The sequence below is a fragment of the Papaver somniferum genome, chromosome 7 (assembly GCF_003573695.1).
Source record: "Papaver somniferum cultivar HN1 chromosome 7, ASM357369v1, whole genome shotgun sequence".
In the NCBI taxonomy this organism is placed as follows: Eukaryota; Viridiplantae; Streptophyta; class Magnoliopsida; order Ranunculales; family Papaveraceae; genus Papaver; species Papaver somniferum.
This window is the reverse complement of record NC_039364.1, coordinates 47,312,572-47,332,446: the sequence shown is the minus strand read 5'-3', so window position 1 is coordinate 47,332,446 and position 19,875 is coordinate 47,312,572. Positions and strand designations below refer to the sequence as shown.

Below are 19,875 nucleotides of genomic sequence, written 5' to 3'. Positions count from 1 at the left end.
CATATGATTGCTGGATCAGGAATATGTACAATTATGGTTTTAGGATTTTAGCCTTTGTCGAAAATCCACCATCTACATTAAGTCCCTTGCTTAGTGAAGGACAGTCATTTCCTCATTCAGCACTGGATGGTGATTTTTTTAGTTACAGATAAAATAAGTAATTGAACTTAGTCGTAAGATATGTTACCGAATTTTCGATTGTACGAGCGAACCATGGCTTGAATGAAGATCCAGTAGCATGACAGAGCATCGTCTAACGAGCGTAAATTGGTGTAACACCGCTCTTTTTTTTTATTTCTTTTTCAGAAGTTGATAACTTGTTCATGAGTTGTTCATGTTAAAATTATATATACATATGCATATATAGACGTGAGTTTTGTAAAAACCCTTGTTTTAGGAACAAACGTTCGTTCGATCGTTAGTTTGAGAAACTAGCAATAATCTCTAATGTAGGAGAGATTTTTTTAAATATGTGAGATTTTAATAAACTCTCGTTTCATAGGTGGATGCTTGTATGAGAGAAAAAGTTTTTTTTTTTTTGAATAGACGTGCGTCTGTTAGTAAAAAATTTGTCTATGAGCTTTCATGAAAAATTTATTTTCGATATGTAAGCTTTCACAAATTTTTGAAAATATACTCCCGAGGGAGCATATATATATATATATATATATATGTTTTTCAAATTTACGTGAGTTTCACGTTAAAACGTATTTTTTGTAAAATCAATGTTTTGATTTTGAACAAACGTTGAAAGTAGACAATTATACATGGTGAAATAATGTCTGTATGTGAGTTTTCACAATTGTAGAATGGACGTCTGTCCAATTTTTGAAAAACCAGTGGATGTTAAAATTCACGTGGGTTGTTCATGGTTTTATGAAAATCAAGTCATGATTTTGAATAATGAATCTTGCTCGTGTTTGCAGGTTTGAAGGAACGAGCAAGTTTTCGAAATTCTGACGTTATAATCACTACAGCTAGTGAAATTGTAAATAGGTAAGAGTTGGATTATTACCATTTTGTTACGCGTTTTTTATTGGTATATCCATGACTCCATATCTTTCTCCTCAGATAGTGGTGACTTCTGGTTACAACCACTCTTCTGGCTCTTCCGGGGAACGCTCTATGAAGTCAAAGATGAAGACTTCTGCAGATGCTCATGCCGAGGTGAATCAACCTTTCAGAGACGTTGGAAGGCTGACACATTGTATGTCTCTCGATCATCTGGGAGTCGTCTGTGCTAAGATATATGCTTTATTGGTACTAGCAGATGTGGAGGGAAAGCAGGGACGTGATGAAATATCACAGAAGAAAAGAGCTGAAGATGAGAAGCTCATATCTCATCAGCAGAAGCACCGCCGACTTCAACAAGTGAGATTATCGGCTGAATATGAAGTTCGGTTTCGCGTTGATGGTGTAGTTCCTGATTCATATGTTGATGAATGAAGAATTTCGTCATAATTCGGCATCAGAAAATTCAGAAGTTAGGTCTTCTAGCAAAAATGTTGTAGAATCTTCGTCCGATATCGGGATTTCGCTATCTACCCATGTTTCTTCATCTTCAGAAAATTTCCAAGCTTTAGTAAAGAAGCGTTTCGGCTTTTGAGCACGTTTAAGGGGCGAAATCGACGAAACAGTAAACTTCCAGGAGACTTTCAGAAAATTTTCAGCTGGCATGTAGTCCAATGTTTCAGCCACATCTCTTTGCTAGTTTATCCAATTGTTGTGAATTTTGGATATGTTGTAGAGGACATCCATACGAAGAGAATGGTATATGACTAATCCCTGGATTCTTCACCAATTTCTCCCAGATCGCTGCTTTGTGCGGGACAGTGTAAAATCATCTCAGACGAGCTTGTTGTAAAACACTCTCGTTGTGTCTTTAGACCATTCGATTATGTCTTGAACGGTTGGTGAAGGATTTTAATGTCATTGACGCATTTGAGATCAGGACCCGTGATTGATACATGAGCATGGTGCTTGCAGTGCCATCTTGTTTCTGTTAGTCGTAGAAACATCACTTCTGAAACCTTGGTCACGGGACCTTAACTGAAGTTGCTCTCAAGAGGGGATGATGTAATGACCATGGTTGTATGTCTTGGTTGTAGAATTCGTTTTATGATGAATGATTAGCGTAGGTGAACTTGGTGCCAGTCACGAGTCTTGGACTGTGAACTGATCGTCATGATCAGTGGACCGTCAGTCCCTAGTATTTTGTTAAATCTCTCCCTTTCTTTTTCCCTTCTTCCGGCAAGACCTAGATAGAGGACCCAGGTACAAAAAACTTGATGTAAACTCCTAGGTGGTCGAAGTAGGAGGTACCTTGATGAAGTACTTAGCGAAAAGACCTGGTGGACATCGATCGACTGTAGAGGTTATGAATCACGTCCACGAATTTCTGCTTGCATGTTGTATGCTCTGGAGGCTGTAGGAACCTCATACATTGTCGGAATTCGGTGCTTGACCCCAACTTTTGAATCTAAGAGACCGAGTTATCATATGAGAAAAGAATCACCCAATTTGGAGTTGTCTAGGTCATCCAAAAAAGCGTGCACATTTGTAACTTGTAATCCCGTGCAAGTTTTCAGATTCCATGAACTTGAGTGTGGAGGCCATATCCTTCAGCTCGTATGTCTGATTGATGCGCCCTTTTGGTATGTTGTAGAAGAGACATAGACGAACATCTTTCGTTGAGGAAGTATTATCCCATTCCTCACTCATTGGTACGTTTTTGTAAACCCATGGGTTGAAGTATGTTGGTCTCATTTGTAGAGGTGATGAGAACATCTTGTAGAAGACTTGGGATTGTGCCCGCCTGTTGTGCAAGCTTCGGAAAGACTTTCATGCGAATATATTTCATGTCTACACACCTTGATGTGAATCATTAATACTTGGAGAAGTCCGATCCATCGAGTTACACTTCAGAGAACGGATAGTTGATGAAGCTGGTCATGAGGATGTTGCCCCTGAGACCATCGTTGATACTGGATCATGATAGAATTTTCTCCAGAAATGCTTGTTGATGCCGATACTATGGTAGGAGTTAGTTCAGAGACCGAAAAGGCTAGATCCATGATTATCGATATAGTCTTTACTCCTTCATCCAGTGAGCCTTTACATTCACGAACTAATTGATGAGTTGAGCGTCCCTAAGATGAGGGTGTAGGGTTTAACCCAAATTCTCCCGAACCTTTACTGTGAAGTGCCTTGTCAGAGAATCGATGTTGTTGCGGTAGATAACAGCGGAAGTTTCCATTCTGGATGTGATCGGTGAAGAGAGGAAGTTCCTCAGTCGTGCAGGGGCTTGTGACGTAGAGAGACCCGTTGATGAAGTTCCATGGAATCACATCAGGTTGCAATAACTTGTTATGTGGATAACATTTATTGAAATATAATTGATTTCTCCAATATGATCAAGTCCCCGGTGTATGTTGAAGGAGTTTGTGCCATCCATGGATGAATGATGTTGCATCTGCTTCAGAAGTCTTATCATGAGATAAATTCAGTTACACTTTGATCGTGCTGGTGTTGAATCAGTGTGTCATCGTCGAGATATTTGTGTTGAAGCTAGAGGCGCAATTATAGAAGGTGTAGTCTTTGATTGGGAGTACAATTTGAAGGCTTTTTATATGCTTGAGCGTTGAAGCGTCATATCCCTTAAGATCTTAGGTTTGATCATATCGGCCCTGAGTATCTTCTGTTGATTCAGCACTCCTTTCGTTGCAGTAGTGGGATTCAACACTTGTGCAGACATCAGAGCAATCTGATTTTGTGGGCACACATGAACACTCCTGCAAGGCTACGTCCAAAGTGTTCTTTTCCAGGCTTGGACATCATCTCAGTAATGAATGTCTCAGTGTTCGATTCAGAGAAATGTCAGATTCAAACACTTGGTAAAACACTAATGCGGTGAAGCTACCATTCGTCTTGCAATAGCAGAGTTGCTAGCATATTAAGTCCCCATGCTAGGATAGTATGTGAGGAAATAAATGACATAGGCATGGGAGGAATGATACTTTCCTGAGTGCGGAACCTCTTGATGAATGTCTATGCATCTTTGCAGATTCTTGCTTCAACCTCGTCAAAGTTCGAAATTCCTCCAAGTGATCTGATGACGGAATACCCGCCAAATCTTCTAGATCAGAACTTTATTCATTGGAGAGATGTGCAACCAAAGGTGCTTTGTCAGTAGCCATCTTTTCAACATGAATCCATGCTCGTATGAAGAACATGTCATATCCTGGATCTTCCTGATTATGTGAAACTTGATTTCTTCCTAGGTTCAACTTATGTTGATATAACCATAAGTATTCCGAGCGTTCCTTCAAGGTCTCTGATTGAGATAGATCACAAGTAGCTTCTTGTCAAGTGATGCTTGCGGTTCTGAGGGTTTTCAGTGAAATGATGTTGATGGTGGTGTCGATCAGCATTCTTCTGAATTCATTTCCTCTGATATGGTCTGTGGTAAGCAGTCCTCAGTCGTGCATCTCCTTGTCTGTGGATGAAGGTCCAAGGAGTATTTCCGGGATGGAAGTCTGACACAATGTAATTCGGTGTTGTGAACATGTCTTTCCTTTGTGCCTTAGACAGATAGAGCAATTTCACAGATATGCTCGATCAAAGATTGAACTGCTTCTTTGACTGGTTGTTCAGAGTGTAAAGGTTCTGATTAGAGAGGATTCTTGTGTATTCCTTCAGTCCCCAGTTGAAGCTATTAGGGATCAACCTTCTCTTTGAAGATGTGCTTCAAAATATTGCAGTTACTTGTTGGATGATCGATGAACCTATGAAGGTGACAATACCTGAGATTCTCCATTTCTTCTTCAGTTGGCTCTCTCCTAATGAACGACAATTTGATTGCACCATCTTGAACACAGACTTCCAGTAACTCAATCACTCTTTCATGAGAAGAGAGAAGTTTGAGTCTATCATACCATTTCCTCGTTCGTTGATGCCGGGTCGAGGTTTGTGCATTTCAGGATTGGTTATCTTTTCTTTGTGCCTTCAGAGGAGCCTGGGATGTTGGAGAAGCGTTATGATGTTGTATATCGGTTTTTCTCTTCAGCAACAACGTTTGTTGAAGGATGGAGATTGTACTGATTATTGACTAGGCGTCGGCTACTTCGAGGTTCCTCGACCTTGCAGACTTTGCTCTTTCTAGTAAAGAAGGTGCAGTAGTCGCTGATCGTTTGGATGCTTCATGAGGCTCTGAGAAAGTTTGGAACAAGAGATTTTCCAGCAAGGCTCTATAGACTGGGATCATTCCGTTGATGCACAAGTCCATCAGTTGTTGTTATGTGACATTAGGGTCATGACAATTCAAAGCTTACACTCTGAACCTCTTCACATAATTGTTAGGATGTTCATTGTTCTTCTGAGACATTTTCCCTAAATCAGAGAGAGTGATATGCTCTGAGACGAAGAAGTATTTTCTGTAGAAAGCATTAATCATTTCTCCCCAACTGGTGATACTTCCTGGTGCAATGTTGTTGTACCATGTGTATGCTCTGCCTGTCAGAGAATTTGAGAATTCCTTCAAATAGACGACATGGTTGTGCTCATGTTCACCCAGTGATTCCAGAAACAGAGAAACATGTTCTCGAGCATTGCCCGTTCCATCATAAAGAGTGAACGTGTTTTTATTTTTTGCTCAATCACAGGACTTTTTTATTTCATAAGAAAATCAAAAGTAACTTACAAAAAGTTGGAAATAAAATGAAGCAAAAAGGGAAGAAAAAACAAATGAAAGATACAGACTCTGGTAGATAAGGAAATATAGACTCTAAATAGGCAAAAAAAAGTAAACTATCAGCAGCATCTATAGTATTTTACACCAGGCATTTCAATGCGGTGTACAGATTGTGGTCTTCCTATATGTGAAATTCTTTCTTCTGCTCTCAACAATGCTCCATCTTTGGCTAGACTATTTGCAGAAAAGTTGACTTCCTTGTACCTGTGATGATATTGGATTTCAGTTAAACCATTACAAGCTTTAGCCCATCTGTTAAAAATGAACCATGGCACCTTATTATTCTTGAAATCACTTATAACAGTTTTTGATTCTGAATAGATTATGATGCGGTTGCATTCCAAAGATACTGCCCATTCAATTGCACATACCACAACCATAATTTTAGTAATATAATTATTAGCAACTCCAATCCATCCTGATAAAGTACCCACCACCTGACATATGTAATCTCTGGCTATAATACCAAAACCAGCATTTCCTGGATTACCCAAAGAGATTCCATCACAACAAAATAGAATATCACCTTCACTAGGGGGATTCCAAGAGCATTCTCTAATTTCTCTGTATTTAATGCATCTAGGTCCTAATTTGAAGAACTCAATAATCTGTAAATCATAATCCAGTTCCCATCTTGTTCCCTTCATTCTAAGCCAACCCTCATGAACTAATTGCCATACTCTGCATTTAAATTTCTTTTCACAGGGAGATATGTTATCAAAGAGGTACATGTTTTTCTGAAACCACAATTCTCTTACTGTAGAACATGCTGCAGTCAGCCAAATCTCTTTGATCAGAGAACTCTTCTGCTTAGAACTATTCCAGATATCATCAAAAGATAAGGGATTAGAAAAACCAAAAATGCTTCCCAGCCATGACCATATTTTCACACTGAAACTGCAGGACCATAATAGATGGGACATTGAGTCTTGATAATATTTACATATGCAGCATTTGGATACCATTTGAAATCCTTGATGTACTCTTTTAACATCATCCACATATATTCCTTGAATTATTTTCCAGACATTGCTAGAAATGGAAGGATGCATAAATGGTTTCCTTATTTTAGTAGGCCAGTGTAACTTTGGTTCTTTCTCTCTTATTCTATTTACTACAGAAGAAGTATTGAGTACACCCTTCACATCTTCAATCCAGAAAAGTTTATCATTCCCACCACTTACAACTGGTAAATTTCTATTTTCCAAAGTTGGTCTCAATTCTTCAGGGATCATCCATACACCATCTTGTAATAATTTTTGAACTTTCATATTGAGATGCTCTTTTACAAAATCATTCATTCCAGTAACTTCTATTAAAGGAGTTTCATCAATCCAATTATCAAACCAAACTGAGACTTTAGAACCATCACCTATGCACCATCTCAGATCATCTTACATTGCTATCGAAGACCATTTAAGTCCTGGCCAAACAAATGAAAATTTCCATTTCAAGCTCCATTGACCATTCTTGTCTTTAAATTTACTAGCAAAGAACATTGCCCAATCTTCTTGAGAATGTAAAATCCTCCACATCATCTTCATGAGAAGATATTTATTAATCACTTATAATCTTCTTATACCTAAACCACCTTCTTCATAAGGTTACAAATTTTTTTCCAAGCTAAAGTAGAATATTTCCTACATTCAACATCTCCAGTCCATAAGAAATTTCTAATTATCTTCTCACAAATTTTGATAATAGAAGAAGGTCATTTTTAAACAGACATGTTATAAATTGGTATACTGCATAGGACAGATTTAACTAAGACCAGTCTATCATTAAATGATAATAGTTTACCTTTCCAGGAAGTTAGCTGACTTTGAAGCATTTCTATCATTAACCATATAGTGGATGACTTTACTCTTCCAAGCATTAGAATTAGTCCAAGATACTTGTCTAGTAAAGTTGAGAGTTCCATGTGAAATAAATTTGCTATCATAGCTTTTCTTGAAATACTTGTCCCATCAACAAAACACTTGATCTGTGTTCTGTTAATACACTGACCTGAACTTTATTCAGATGTTCTAAACCCCTTTTGCTCCCATTACAGAATATAAAAACATCATCTGCAAATAGTAAATGAGTAGGAGATATCCCTTTTCTTGTAACCATTGGCTGGAGCTTCTGTTGTTCTATCAATTTTGTTAATCCCCTACTTAAAACCTCTTCCATTAAAACAAATAGGATGGGTGAAAGTGGGTCACCTTGTTTCAACCCTCTACCCACTGAAAAAAACCACATGGACCACCATTTAACATTATTGAGATTTTGGCTGATTGAAATAAAGTATGTAACCACCCACACCATTCTTGAGAGAAACCATACTTATGCATGACTAAGAACAAAAATTCCCAGCTGACAGTATCATAGGCCTGAGATATATCCAATTTTAAACCCACATTACCACCTCTTCTTTTAGATTTCATCTCATTCACAAACTCAGATGCTAGAAGAACCTGATCATGGATATTTCTCCCTTTAACGAAGCCAACTTGTTGAGGAGAAATCAATTTAGGCATCAATAAGTTCATCATGTTAGTGATAATCTTTGTAAATATTTTGAAACATACATTACTTAATCCAATAGGTCTGAAATGAAAAACTTTTTTTGCACTTTGCACCTTAGGAATGAGAGTTAAAAAAATTGGAGTTAAGTCCTTTTGGTATGAATCTTCTCCACCAGCAGAATTGTATAGCAGCCACTAAATCTTGTTTTATCACCTCCCAACAAGCTCTGTAGAATATCCCTGAAAAACCATCTGGTCCAGGTGCACTCTCAGGATCTATATTGCCTTTATTTCTTCTTCTTCAGGAATAGAATCCAATTTTCTTTGATCTTCAATAGTGACAGTAGTAGGAATGACTTCAAGTAAGGAATCAGAAATAGTGACTTCTTTATATTGGAATTTCTCTTCAAAGTGTTTAACCAAAATCTCAACAATTTTAGATTGATCAGTAATTATATTCCCATCATAATCTTCTAATTCACAAATAAGGTTTCTTGAATGTCTGATTTTTAGTATGGAAGAAATTAGAGTTAGAAGAACCTTCTTTGATCCATTTTACCCTTGATTTTTGTCTCAGTAATGTATTGTATTGAACCTCTCTACTATTAAAAACATTCTTAGCTTCCACTAACTCCCTCAATACATCTTCATTCTCTGGATTAGCATCTGAAGTAATCATTGCTTCTTTTACTTTTTGTTCAGCCTCTTTGATTTTAACTGTTACATCACCAAATACATGCCAGTTCCACCACTTCAAGAATTTTTTCAATCTCTTAAGCTTTTGTAACCAAATAAAAGAAGGATCACCAGATATGTCTTCTTTCCAATTTGTTTCTACTACTGTCATAAATTCAGGATGAGATAGCCACATTTTTTGAAATCTTAATGGAGCATTGTGAGGTTTTGGAATATTCAAACAACCACCAAACAAAGGAGAATGATCAGAAGCTATGCGAAGTCCAACTTTATAACCCCAATCACTAAACTTTTGTAGAAATTTCAAATTATACACCACTCTGTCTAAATTACAAAGTATTCTATTACTCCCCTGCTGACAATTAGACCATGAGAATTGTAAACCATTCTTAGGAGCATGAATTAATTCACATTTTTATCTAAGCAATTGTTAAAATCTAGCATGACTCTTCTCTTTGTTTTTCTCCCTCCAATTTTTTATTCTTCTGATGAAACTACATTGAAATAACCTAGTACTATCCAAGGTAGTTGAAGATCACTTACCATCTCCATCTCCGACCATAGAAATCTTCTTTGATTAATATCTACATGTGCATGTACCCCAGATACCAATACACCACCTACATTCACTGTTAACATCTGACTAGACATTGAAATAACAGAAGGAGTAGTTATAGATGAATTCCAGAATAACCATATATTGCATTTTTTTTATTATGAACTTAATTATGAATCACCATTTTCTGCATACCAGGCAGATTTAGTTTATTGCAAAAATCCGAATTGCAGAAAATTTTAGGTTCTGCGATCCAGACTAAAGTAGGATGAATTTTTTTTACATAAGACCATAGCTTATCTTGGACCCTCCTCCTTCTCAGGCCACTAATATTCCAATATAATATTTTCATGGTTTGGATTGGAGGTGTTGGGTACCTCCTTTCCCTTATTGTTTTCTAAAATTATATTTAGTAGTAGCGGTAGCTGGCTTACTAACCTTAGGTGAAGCATTGTGCATTTGTTTAGAAGTACTGTCTTCACTAACTTTTGGCAGAGGAATCCTTTGTGTAGCAGCAGGGTACAGAGGAATACTTTTGGCAGAGGAATCCTTTGTGTAGCAGCAGGGTACGGAGGTTGGTGACGGTGGACAGATGATGTCTTGTCTTTTCCTCGATCTTCTAAAAAGCACTTCAGGTCCTCTCGCGTGACGAAACTTGCAGGTTCCTTTGCTGGTGGATCGTTTGCAGCTTTGCGTACTTCTTCATCATCTACAACATGGATTTGAGAGATTTCAGGATCAGCGGTTGAAGATGTTTCTTTAGCTTTTCCTTTCTCGTGTTGAGGCTGAGTTTGTTCAGACACAAGCTTGTCCATGAGAGTTTTGATATAAGCACACAACTCTTTTTGCGTTGCAGCCATTTCATTCTGAACCTTCATGAGATCAACTATGGTAGGCTGATTTCCTATGGTTTCTTCAGGAGATTCGCTAGGAGGTGGATTGTTGATAGTGCCAGTAGCATTACTTACATCATTGACATGAGTGATCACTGGAGCACCATCACTCGGAGGAGTAGTAGTAACATGTGGCATGACATTGCTGGTCGAAGGAGTGGTATTAGCGGTACCACTAGAGCCTGCAACGTTGAGAGGAGTAATACTTGCGGTGGCAGCACTACTAGAACTTGCGATGTTAGAGTCGGGTGTTGAACCCGGATTGGTAACTGAACCAGACCAAAGACCGATCATCTTTGTGAGAATTGAGATTGCAACCGAGAGATTAATATCCCACGATGGTCGCCAATCTGTAGATGGGGCAAAACGAGTTGCTGGTTTTTAAGGAATTGAGGAGATGACCGTGCGGAGGAAACTCCTTGAACCGAGCAAACTGTCAAACCTCACACAGACGCACTGCAAAAAGGGAGTGCTTTGAATTCGAGATATCAATCTGTAGGACTCCGGCCTAAACCAAGACAATGCCCGTTCCAGAGTCAATTCGGTCACAAGAGAGGATGGGTCGATCTGTAGGAGGGAAGCTGAGAAATGTGTGAGATCAATGGTGATCGAATTGTGGGTGTGTTGTGTATTCTGCGTGAAAAAATAAGATAAGTTATGATTGATTGAATTTGCTCTGTTGAGAGTAATTGTTCATACGTTGAGTTCATGTGCTCTTGTTGTCTGTTTGACGAAAGAGTGTCTTGTTTTTCAATCATGATTCAGAGACTTATTTATATTGCAAGAATTGTAAACACCTTGATCCCATGAAGTGTGACAGTTGCTGGAGTCGAAGAGTGGGGAAGTGGAAATCGTTTTAAAACCAGTTGCTCATCGTGCGGAGACTTGGTTGATTTTCTACCCACTACTTTGCTAACTCCTCTAACTGCTTGCACGACTTGCTCACATTCTCATCGCGTATGAACACGTGATGTAGACCGCCAGACCAAAACTCTAGTTGATATCCCCCATGTGACACGATTGATGTCTCGTGATTTTAGTTAGTCAGCTGCTGACTTGATGAGACGATGAGTCTTTGTATTGCTGAGTTGAACAAATTTTTTGGGACTCATGAATTGAACGTGTCTGTTGAGACAGAGGTATAATTGTCGAATAAATGTTAATAGTTAAGGTGAGAAAATATTGCTCATTCGATGGATTGTTGAATATTGATAGTTGAACCAATATTTCCTAGTCTAAGCAAATATTGCTCATTTGATGAATTATTGGTAACATGACCAAATAAAATATTAATTTAAAATACTGGCAACTGAACCAAGTATGATAATTAAAATGTTGATCATGGGATCAACGTAAAATTATTAGTGTTTGAATCTGCTCAGAATTATGTTTTGCGAAGCTTTGGGTTCGAAACCCTAACTTTTGATCAATTGCTGATTAATTGATGATTTATTGAAAATCAACCACGGAGTGAAGGAGGGACCGACTACATGGGATGATGATTCGACCATGTAACGCCCAGATGCTCGAGTGAGCAAAATACCAAAGTCTCTTGAAGACCAGTTGGTGAAAAGATGATTAAATGCTGGTTTAATCATTCATTAAAATAATATTCGTCTGAACCTTAGGTGATAAAACCTAATTAATTATGAAGAGATGAAGGACCGACCAAGGGGTCATAAAACCGGCCATGTTTGGTCATGGGACCGACAGACGATCGTTTTATGAAATTCCAAATTGTTTGGAAGAGTTTGAACCTAATGTGAACAAATTAGGTCAAATGATGAAAAGTGTGGGACCGGCCTCTTGCAAGCCAAAGATCCAACCTTGGTCAGTCAAGGTAATATGCTCATGTCACCAAAGTGTTCGTGCCTCAGTCCTGAGAATTTTGATACTTTCTGGCGTGCATTTGAGCAATCATTTGAGAAAATATGAAGGAATCAAGGTTTTTTGCTCAAATTGCGGAAACTTCATAAGATGAAGGAAATAATAATAATAAAATAAGGAATCATGAAGTGTGGGAACGACTATGGCCAAGGTATGGATGGCCGTCCAGTAAGCCCGATCCCATGGCACTTTTCCTAATTTTATATTATTTTCATGATTTTATGGAAATACCATGAAATCAAGGAGTTTGTTGAAATAAATGAGTTTTCCTTAAAGTGAAGAAGTTTACATGAGATGAAGGAAACAAATAATAATTAATGATAATAAAATAAAGGGGCGTGTGGGACCGGCCACGGCCAGGACCCGGTCCCGCGAGTCTTCCCTAATTTTATATCTTTTCCTTGATGTGAAGGAAATATCATGAAATCAAGGAATTTCATGGAATGAAGGAAATAATAATAATAAAATAATAAGGAATGCAAGGTGTGGGACCGGCCACAACTAGGGCATGACCGGTCGGCTAGTGAGCTCGGTCCTGCGACACCTTTCCAAATTTTTATTATTTCCTTGATACGGAGGAAACACCATGAAACTGAGGAGTTTCCTTAAAATGAAGGATATTTGTTCAAATGAAGGGATTTTCATGAGATGAAGGAAAAATAATAAAATATGATAAAATAAGGAATTAGGCGTGGGACTGGCCACGGCATGACTGGCGGCCGGTGGGCCCAATCCCCTAGCCTTAGCTTAATATTCTTTTATTATTATTTTTCTTCCTATTTTGCGTAGGTTCATCGTTCCTTCGTATTTTTGAATGCTCGTTCATGCATTCAGGTGCTCGTTAGTGCATTATTGCTGAATACACTTGCACCATTTTGGTCGGGGCTTACTCAATAGCGGCTCAGATGCCCGTACATTGAATATTTATCACTAACCCATGGAATTCTGCTGGGATGAACCATGAATTTAAGTAATAAAATATTATGAAGAACGTAGAATATTTTCTAAGGATTTAGTTAATGAATCTAATGATTTAGAAATAATTAATTGATGGCTCTATACTAGCACGATCGTCTAGGAGCATTAATTATTCAAGAATTGAGCGATATAAGCTTGTTGAAGCGTCATATTTCTTTTACATAGTCAGGGATAACATTGTTACATCCTGAAGACGTTATTACTCTATACTAGCAGGCAAGCTGTCTAGGAGCCGTCCAATCGTTAAGATTCTATATGCATGTCTTTTATATAGTCAGGGAAAACATTGTTACATCCTGAAGACGTTATGCTCTATACCAGCAGTCGAGTTGTCTAGGAGCCATCCAATCGTTCAATTCTACATAAAATTGATTACTGAAATTGCTCAGTATTCATGAGATATGTCGTTGCCTCAGTTGAGAGATTGCATATTTACCTATGCTCTGAGAGACAATTAACTTAGTCAGAGACTCTTGCGGCATGAGATTTCATGCTTCATGAGAGACATGAGCCTCAATACTCATCTGATTGCTGGATCAGGAATATGTACAATTATGGTTTTACGATTTTATCCTTTGTCGAAAATCCACCATCTACAACCGTAGGTCCATTCTTATCTTAGCTGGAGTTCTGGGTTGTGGCATATGCGCTATGACCTTGGTTGTAGTTGGCTAAGGTGCCATAGGATATGTAATACATGCTACGAATTCGGCCACAGCTGGCCAAGGTGCCATGATATCTATGCCACCGATTATGACCTAGTCATCGTGTGGTTATAATTTAGGGTTTGATTCGTGAAAATATGCCATACCCAAACCTAGAGTATTATGCTATTTTAGTATGAATTTGAATACGATAGCGCTGATATAGCATGTTCAAGGAACTCAGCCGTGGGAGTTTGCGACTTGAGATGATACTCGATATGGCTATGCATTAATATAATACTGTCAGTAGCATGTTTATTTTATACAGGCAGAGACCATATGAAGGGTAGTCGTCACCAGCATCAGTAGGAACCCGAGGACAATATTTCTCTATACTAGCGGTCAATCTGTTTAGGAGCTGTCCAATCAGTATGATAAAAATAATACATTATTGGTACTGAAATATTCTCTCTATATATATAACGCGACGGTTAAACCGGAAGTCGGATATGCATTACTGATTCTCTTGCGGAATACGAGTTGTAAATACAAATCCTTGATTATGATGCCGGGTCAGGGATTCTCATATTACACTTCTGCAACCGAGACACAATAATTTTACAATTTGTGTCCTTTTTAAAAGCTCACCATCAACCCCTGTATTTTTTAACTTACATCTCAGGTTATTTTTCTTTAAGAGATTCGAACTATTCAAAAATAGATTAAGCTTACATATTTTTACTGTTACAAATTCAGGGAAGGAAGAAAGATTAAAGTTTTATTTAACTTTTAAGTAGGCAGATCAATCAAATTTTCTACAAAAGGTAGAGAGTTATTGGAGGAGGTTTTATATACCGAAAGAGTGTTGTTCGACTCATAGGAAAGTATTTAATCGGTTTTATCGAGCGAATTGATCATGAGTTTTCCACTACCTTGATCCAAAATCCCCCTTCCTATAACAAAAGTGAGAAAATTGACGATATTCAGTATCTAATCATTTTCACGAATACCACCACACAAAATTTATTTCCCTGGTATTTATCGATGCCTTAATTTTCAGACTATAGGATTAACTAAATTTTATGAAAATAAGGTCCATTCGTCTGGATAAACTTCATTTTATGTCGATCGTATTTGTCTAAGTTCGGATCACTTTTCTTGGTCAACTCGCATTTCTCTCTAGAACCCCCTACCAACACATCTATTAAGTTGTGTGATAAATCTTTTTCCCAACGTCCAATTCTCCAAAGTTTTTAATAGAGATACCAATTTACTTGGGAGCACACCAAAACTCATATAAGGAAAAAAATCTTTCACCTTTAAAATGGTACATATGCAAACAAATTGGTAACCACTATTAACAGCTATGATTTTCACCTTGACTCATCTTTATTTTACAATACGGTCAAAACTCAAAAAAAGAATTTTTGCCACTTCAAAAATTATGTATTTCATTCTCATACGAGAAGATAAACCTAGTAATCTATTGTTCTAAAGTTTCTTAAAACATATTTCTATTATTTTCTATCTCTCTTCATTTTCTTCCTCTCTAGAGCGAAATCCTCAGGCGAATAGAAACCCTTTCACCGACGGACGAGTGGAGACTGCTCACATCTACATAGATCTTCACGGATCTAAGTAAATCTGAGCAGTAGTAGTCTTAAGTTCTTGCTTACTTTTTCTTTTACCAGTTTTTTAGTTAGGATTTCAGTGTTTTCTAGGGTTTTAGGATACTTATTTCATGTCGTTTTCCGGTATGTTCTCTGCATCGTTTCGACATTCTTATCTTCGTCAATAAGACATTTTTCTATGGATTTAATAACAATTCTTCTTTAGGTTACAAGGGGTTCAAGTACATCGGAGAAAATTTCCAGCGTCCGGATTCTTCACCGACATCAAGATATTGGGCAAAGTCCTCCTCTTTCAATGAAGCTTATTGTTGGAGAAAAATGAGTTCTTAATTAATTATTTTAGGTCTTGGTGTGGTTTGATCATAGAATCTAAGAGTTTTATGGACACTCACTCATTTCCTCTGAGTGAATGAAACTCTTTAGTCCCACGATGGGTATACTAGAGAAGGATGGTTAAATAGGTGGGAAAACGATACATACCCAACCCATGCTATATGGGCGTATACCATGCACCAAGACCCGTTAATTTCACATTTTTTTTTGTTCTTTAGGAAATTAATTCCAAAAATATGTTCTTAAGCGTTTAATTGTTTTACAAGAATAAATTCTTTTGATATTTATTTTTAGGAGAATTCCTTTCTCGCGTTTAATCGTTTTACAAGAAATTCAAAACCCTTGAGGTTTCTTTTCTCCTATAAATACTAAATGTTTTCATAGTTGAAACCGACGTCCATAAGCGACTTATATCCTGTCTTCTTTTCATCTTCTCGCTTTGTTTTGCGCGGCGTGTTCACTTCTGATCCCTGTTGCTAAGTTCAAGAGTAGGTAACTTGCGTTGTGCTAACTCAAGTTATATTGGACAGTCTTATCCTGGACACATCTTCGCACGTTGGGGTTTAGCATTGCTCTTCTTGAGTATACCCCTGGACTAATGTGATAAGGAGAACTTGTTGAACCTGTGATTATGCCTTCTCAAGTTGTTTGCGGTAGAGTTTTTTTGATTCAGTATTTTACTTATTGTTATTTGATACATCTAACGTGATGTTCATTGTTGCAAGATTCCAACACTAATCTTTCTTTGGAAGACAGACTTTCCAAATGGTTGGAAAAAGATGCTAAAAACTATTCTTCCCGGTTTATCGGTTCTTTGCACGCTTATATTTGGTCTTGTTTCCGATATATCGATTCTTCTCTAATTGGAATTCCAGGTCTTGTACTAGTCTAGGGTGTTGTTCATTTCTACTGGATGATGTATTTATTATCCTCCATGTAATTTGATTGCTTTTAATGAAACGGAGTTTATCAGAAAAAATGAGAAAAAAAAAGTAATCTTAAAACAGATGAGTGCCATTATCTAGCCCAATGGCAAGAGAATAATATGTGCCAATGCCAAACATCAATTTACAATTTAAACCATTTTTTTTTTACTCGGTCAATAATATTAAGTAAAAAAACAGAAATTGTACAGGGCTAGGCTAGACTAAAAGCTAGCCGCGAGGCCATTTAATAATCTAGTCTATTTGAAACGATAATAAACTTTTTCCACAGACAGAATAAAACCTGGTCTTCCCTCATAAAACTCAAAAATATCTTCTGCCAAAAAACATGCTTGCTTGACTAAAACAATTTAAACCATTATTATTCAATACAAACGGGCATCCACAACTATCGCGGTTCGCCAGCCACATAAATCTAGACACCACAAACCATGTAACTTGTTATTTTCAGCGAAGGAAATAGTGATTTAAATTATAGTTAGTTAACCTTGCAAAGAAGTCAAAAAATGATCAAAGGAAGTCCATTTCAGTGTCTAAACTTTATAGAAATTATCGTACTAAATTCATAGACCGGAAATTGCTTTTAATCTTATAGTGTGTTTGGTTCAAGTTTTTGGAAGCCCAGGAATACAATTACAAGGTAATCCAATTCCAGGAATTGGATTCCTAAGAATGAGATTCCTGATTCAAATATTATTGTTTGGTTGACATAATCCAATTACAGGGTAATCAATAAATCCCAAATCACTTTAGTACCCTTCCTCCCCTTTAAAACTTTGATAGCTAAGAACAAACCAATTCTAAAAGTTTGAATTTCAAATTTCTAAACCAAAATACTGTTTCTAGTAGTTCAAAAAATTCAAAAAATTCTAAACAAACAAGTTGTAATACTAAAACAGCAAGGACTGAAAAGTATTGTTTCTAGTAGTTCCTCCTAACATCACTCACAAACATAAACTACATTACTTAAGAATCTTGTTCTTCACATAGTTGGATCGTTTTTCTTCCCCCATGCCGAAGAAAACCTTTGTTTTTGTAGATGAATCGAGAATAATAGATGCGGCATCTATCACCTCATCTTCAGTGAGCCCATCTATCTTATTCAACTCCTCAAACAAGCGTTTATTGACATCGGCTTCTTGAGCAAGGGACACACGAACCGCTTCAAAGTGATCAAGTGTACCCGTCACAAATTTGCTAAACGAATTAGCCATCAAACTAAGGCCATTTGAATCTCCACTTGATTCACCGGATACAATGTCAAAGGATGATGAACGTACCCTTTTCCTTCTACCTTTACCACTATTTGACTCGGACTGATTACTTTGTTGTTGATCATTTTCTTCTTCCTTTTCTTGTTCGCCTTCTTTCTCGATCTCTTCTAGTTCTTCAGCAAGTGAAGCAGCCCCTTTACCATTTGCCCTATCTTCAGCAAATATCTCAACTAATGCATCTAAATGAGGGAATGCTTTCCCATACAGTCCCTTTGCATTTGTATGAGACTGCAAGAACAAAAGCAACAAACAGAAACTTGTTACCAGACTAGGTGATTACCATTTATACATGATTGTAATTACCATTGCATAACAACACAGATTACATTTATACAGGACTTGTTCTACTTATACATGACCTAACAGTTGAAAATGTTATCAGGTGTAACGATGATATATTGCTTACGCTTGTGGTTAGACTACTGAAAAACATCTCTGAAATAGAAACTAACTGCTCAAGGTGTACCACAAATCCAAAAATCCATATATTATCCATAATTAATATGCTCCCTGAAGAAGACAAAGATAACGGCACACAGCCACAAAAAGATCGCCAAATTTTCATTTAAATGATATGCCAAGTGATTTATACCGACTATTCTCGCCCTGTTATTTTTCTGACGACAATTGTCACGTCGTTCGTATTTGTTTTGATACTTGTTGCGCTGATCACTACAATCTGTCCATGAAATGTCTGTATGTACTAACTGCTCAAGGACGAACAACTAACTGCTCAAGGTGTACCACAAATCCAACACGTTATTGTTGAGATGTCATGTAAGTTACCTAAAATCAACTCCAACTATATCAAGGACAGGTACTGACGAGGACGAACAACTAACTGCTCAAGGTGTACCACAAATCCAACACGTTATTGTTGAGATGTCACGTAAGTTACCTAAAACATTGATACTAAGATTCTATATCTGAGTGTCTGTTTCGATATATGCACATTCATATGTAATTGGCCATGACAAAATATTTAAATATAAATTATGTAAACTAGTGAACATAAAGGTGAGGAGAAAGAAATTATACGGTCTGCAGTGATAGAAGCCTATGAACACATTACTAACATGCCGCTTTAGTTATTATGGATTAGATGTTATGAAACAGGGAAGAAAACAGCCTCTGACATATAGTTTACCATGAATAAATAACTCAGTAGTTTCGAAAATACCTTAGCCCAGTCATCAAATAAACTTTTTTCGCACACAAGCTTATTGTTGATGTAATCAAATTCAAACCCACTGCCAATAGTTACCATTTCATTGATGGCCATCGCATGTTTCTTCAAAGTCTTGATTCTAGAATCGATGTTGGTAGTATTTAACCTACAAGTTGGTAGTTTCTCAGTTAGTTTCTGCTCAATAACTTTCAAGTAGCCCGATTTAAATCCGGTATCACTTTTCCACTTGTCATCGAGCGTAAGTTCCGTCAATATATCAACCAATACGTTATCTTCAGCTTCTACCCAACTCCGATGAGGTGCCATTACTTTCCTGTTTACAAGCATTCACACAAAATAATTATAACTTCACCAATCCATGAAGAGTGAACATTACTATAATCAAGATACGGTATGCAACTTTATGTGACCCAAAATTGAATAGCTTATAATTCCACACATAACCAAGTGTACAACAATTTAGAGAAATCAAATTCTAATGTGTAAAGAAGAAAAAATCTATGAGCAGAACATTCATCAAATAAAAGATCACGAGCACCAAAAAATAAAATACAAACTGTACCTTGCAATCATATAGACAAATTTAACAAA

The 19,875-nt window shown here is 37.2% G+C and overlaps 1 protein-coding gene across 1 annotated transcript; it reads right to left on the bottom strand.

Annotated features, from left to right (window-relative positions):
• Positions 1 to 5,808: 5,808 nt before the first annotated feature.
• LOC113294607 lies at positions 5,809 to 7,050 on the bottom strand. The gene has a single exon (XM_026542994.1). The coding sequence runs from the start codon at positions 7,048 to 7,050 to the stop codon at positions 5,809 to 5,811; it is 1,242 nt and encodes a 413-aa protein (XP_026398779.1).
• Between the last annotated feature and the right edge of the window lie 12,825 nt (positions 7,051 to 19,875).

Excerpts from the sequence above, each read along its gene's own strand:
- LOC113294607 (XM_026542994.1), bottom strand. The coding sequence starts at position 7,050 with ATGAATGATTTTGTAAAAGAGCATCTCAATATGAAAGTTCAAAAATTA.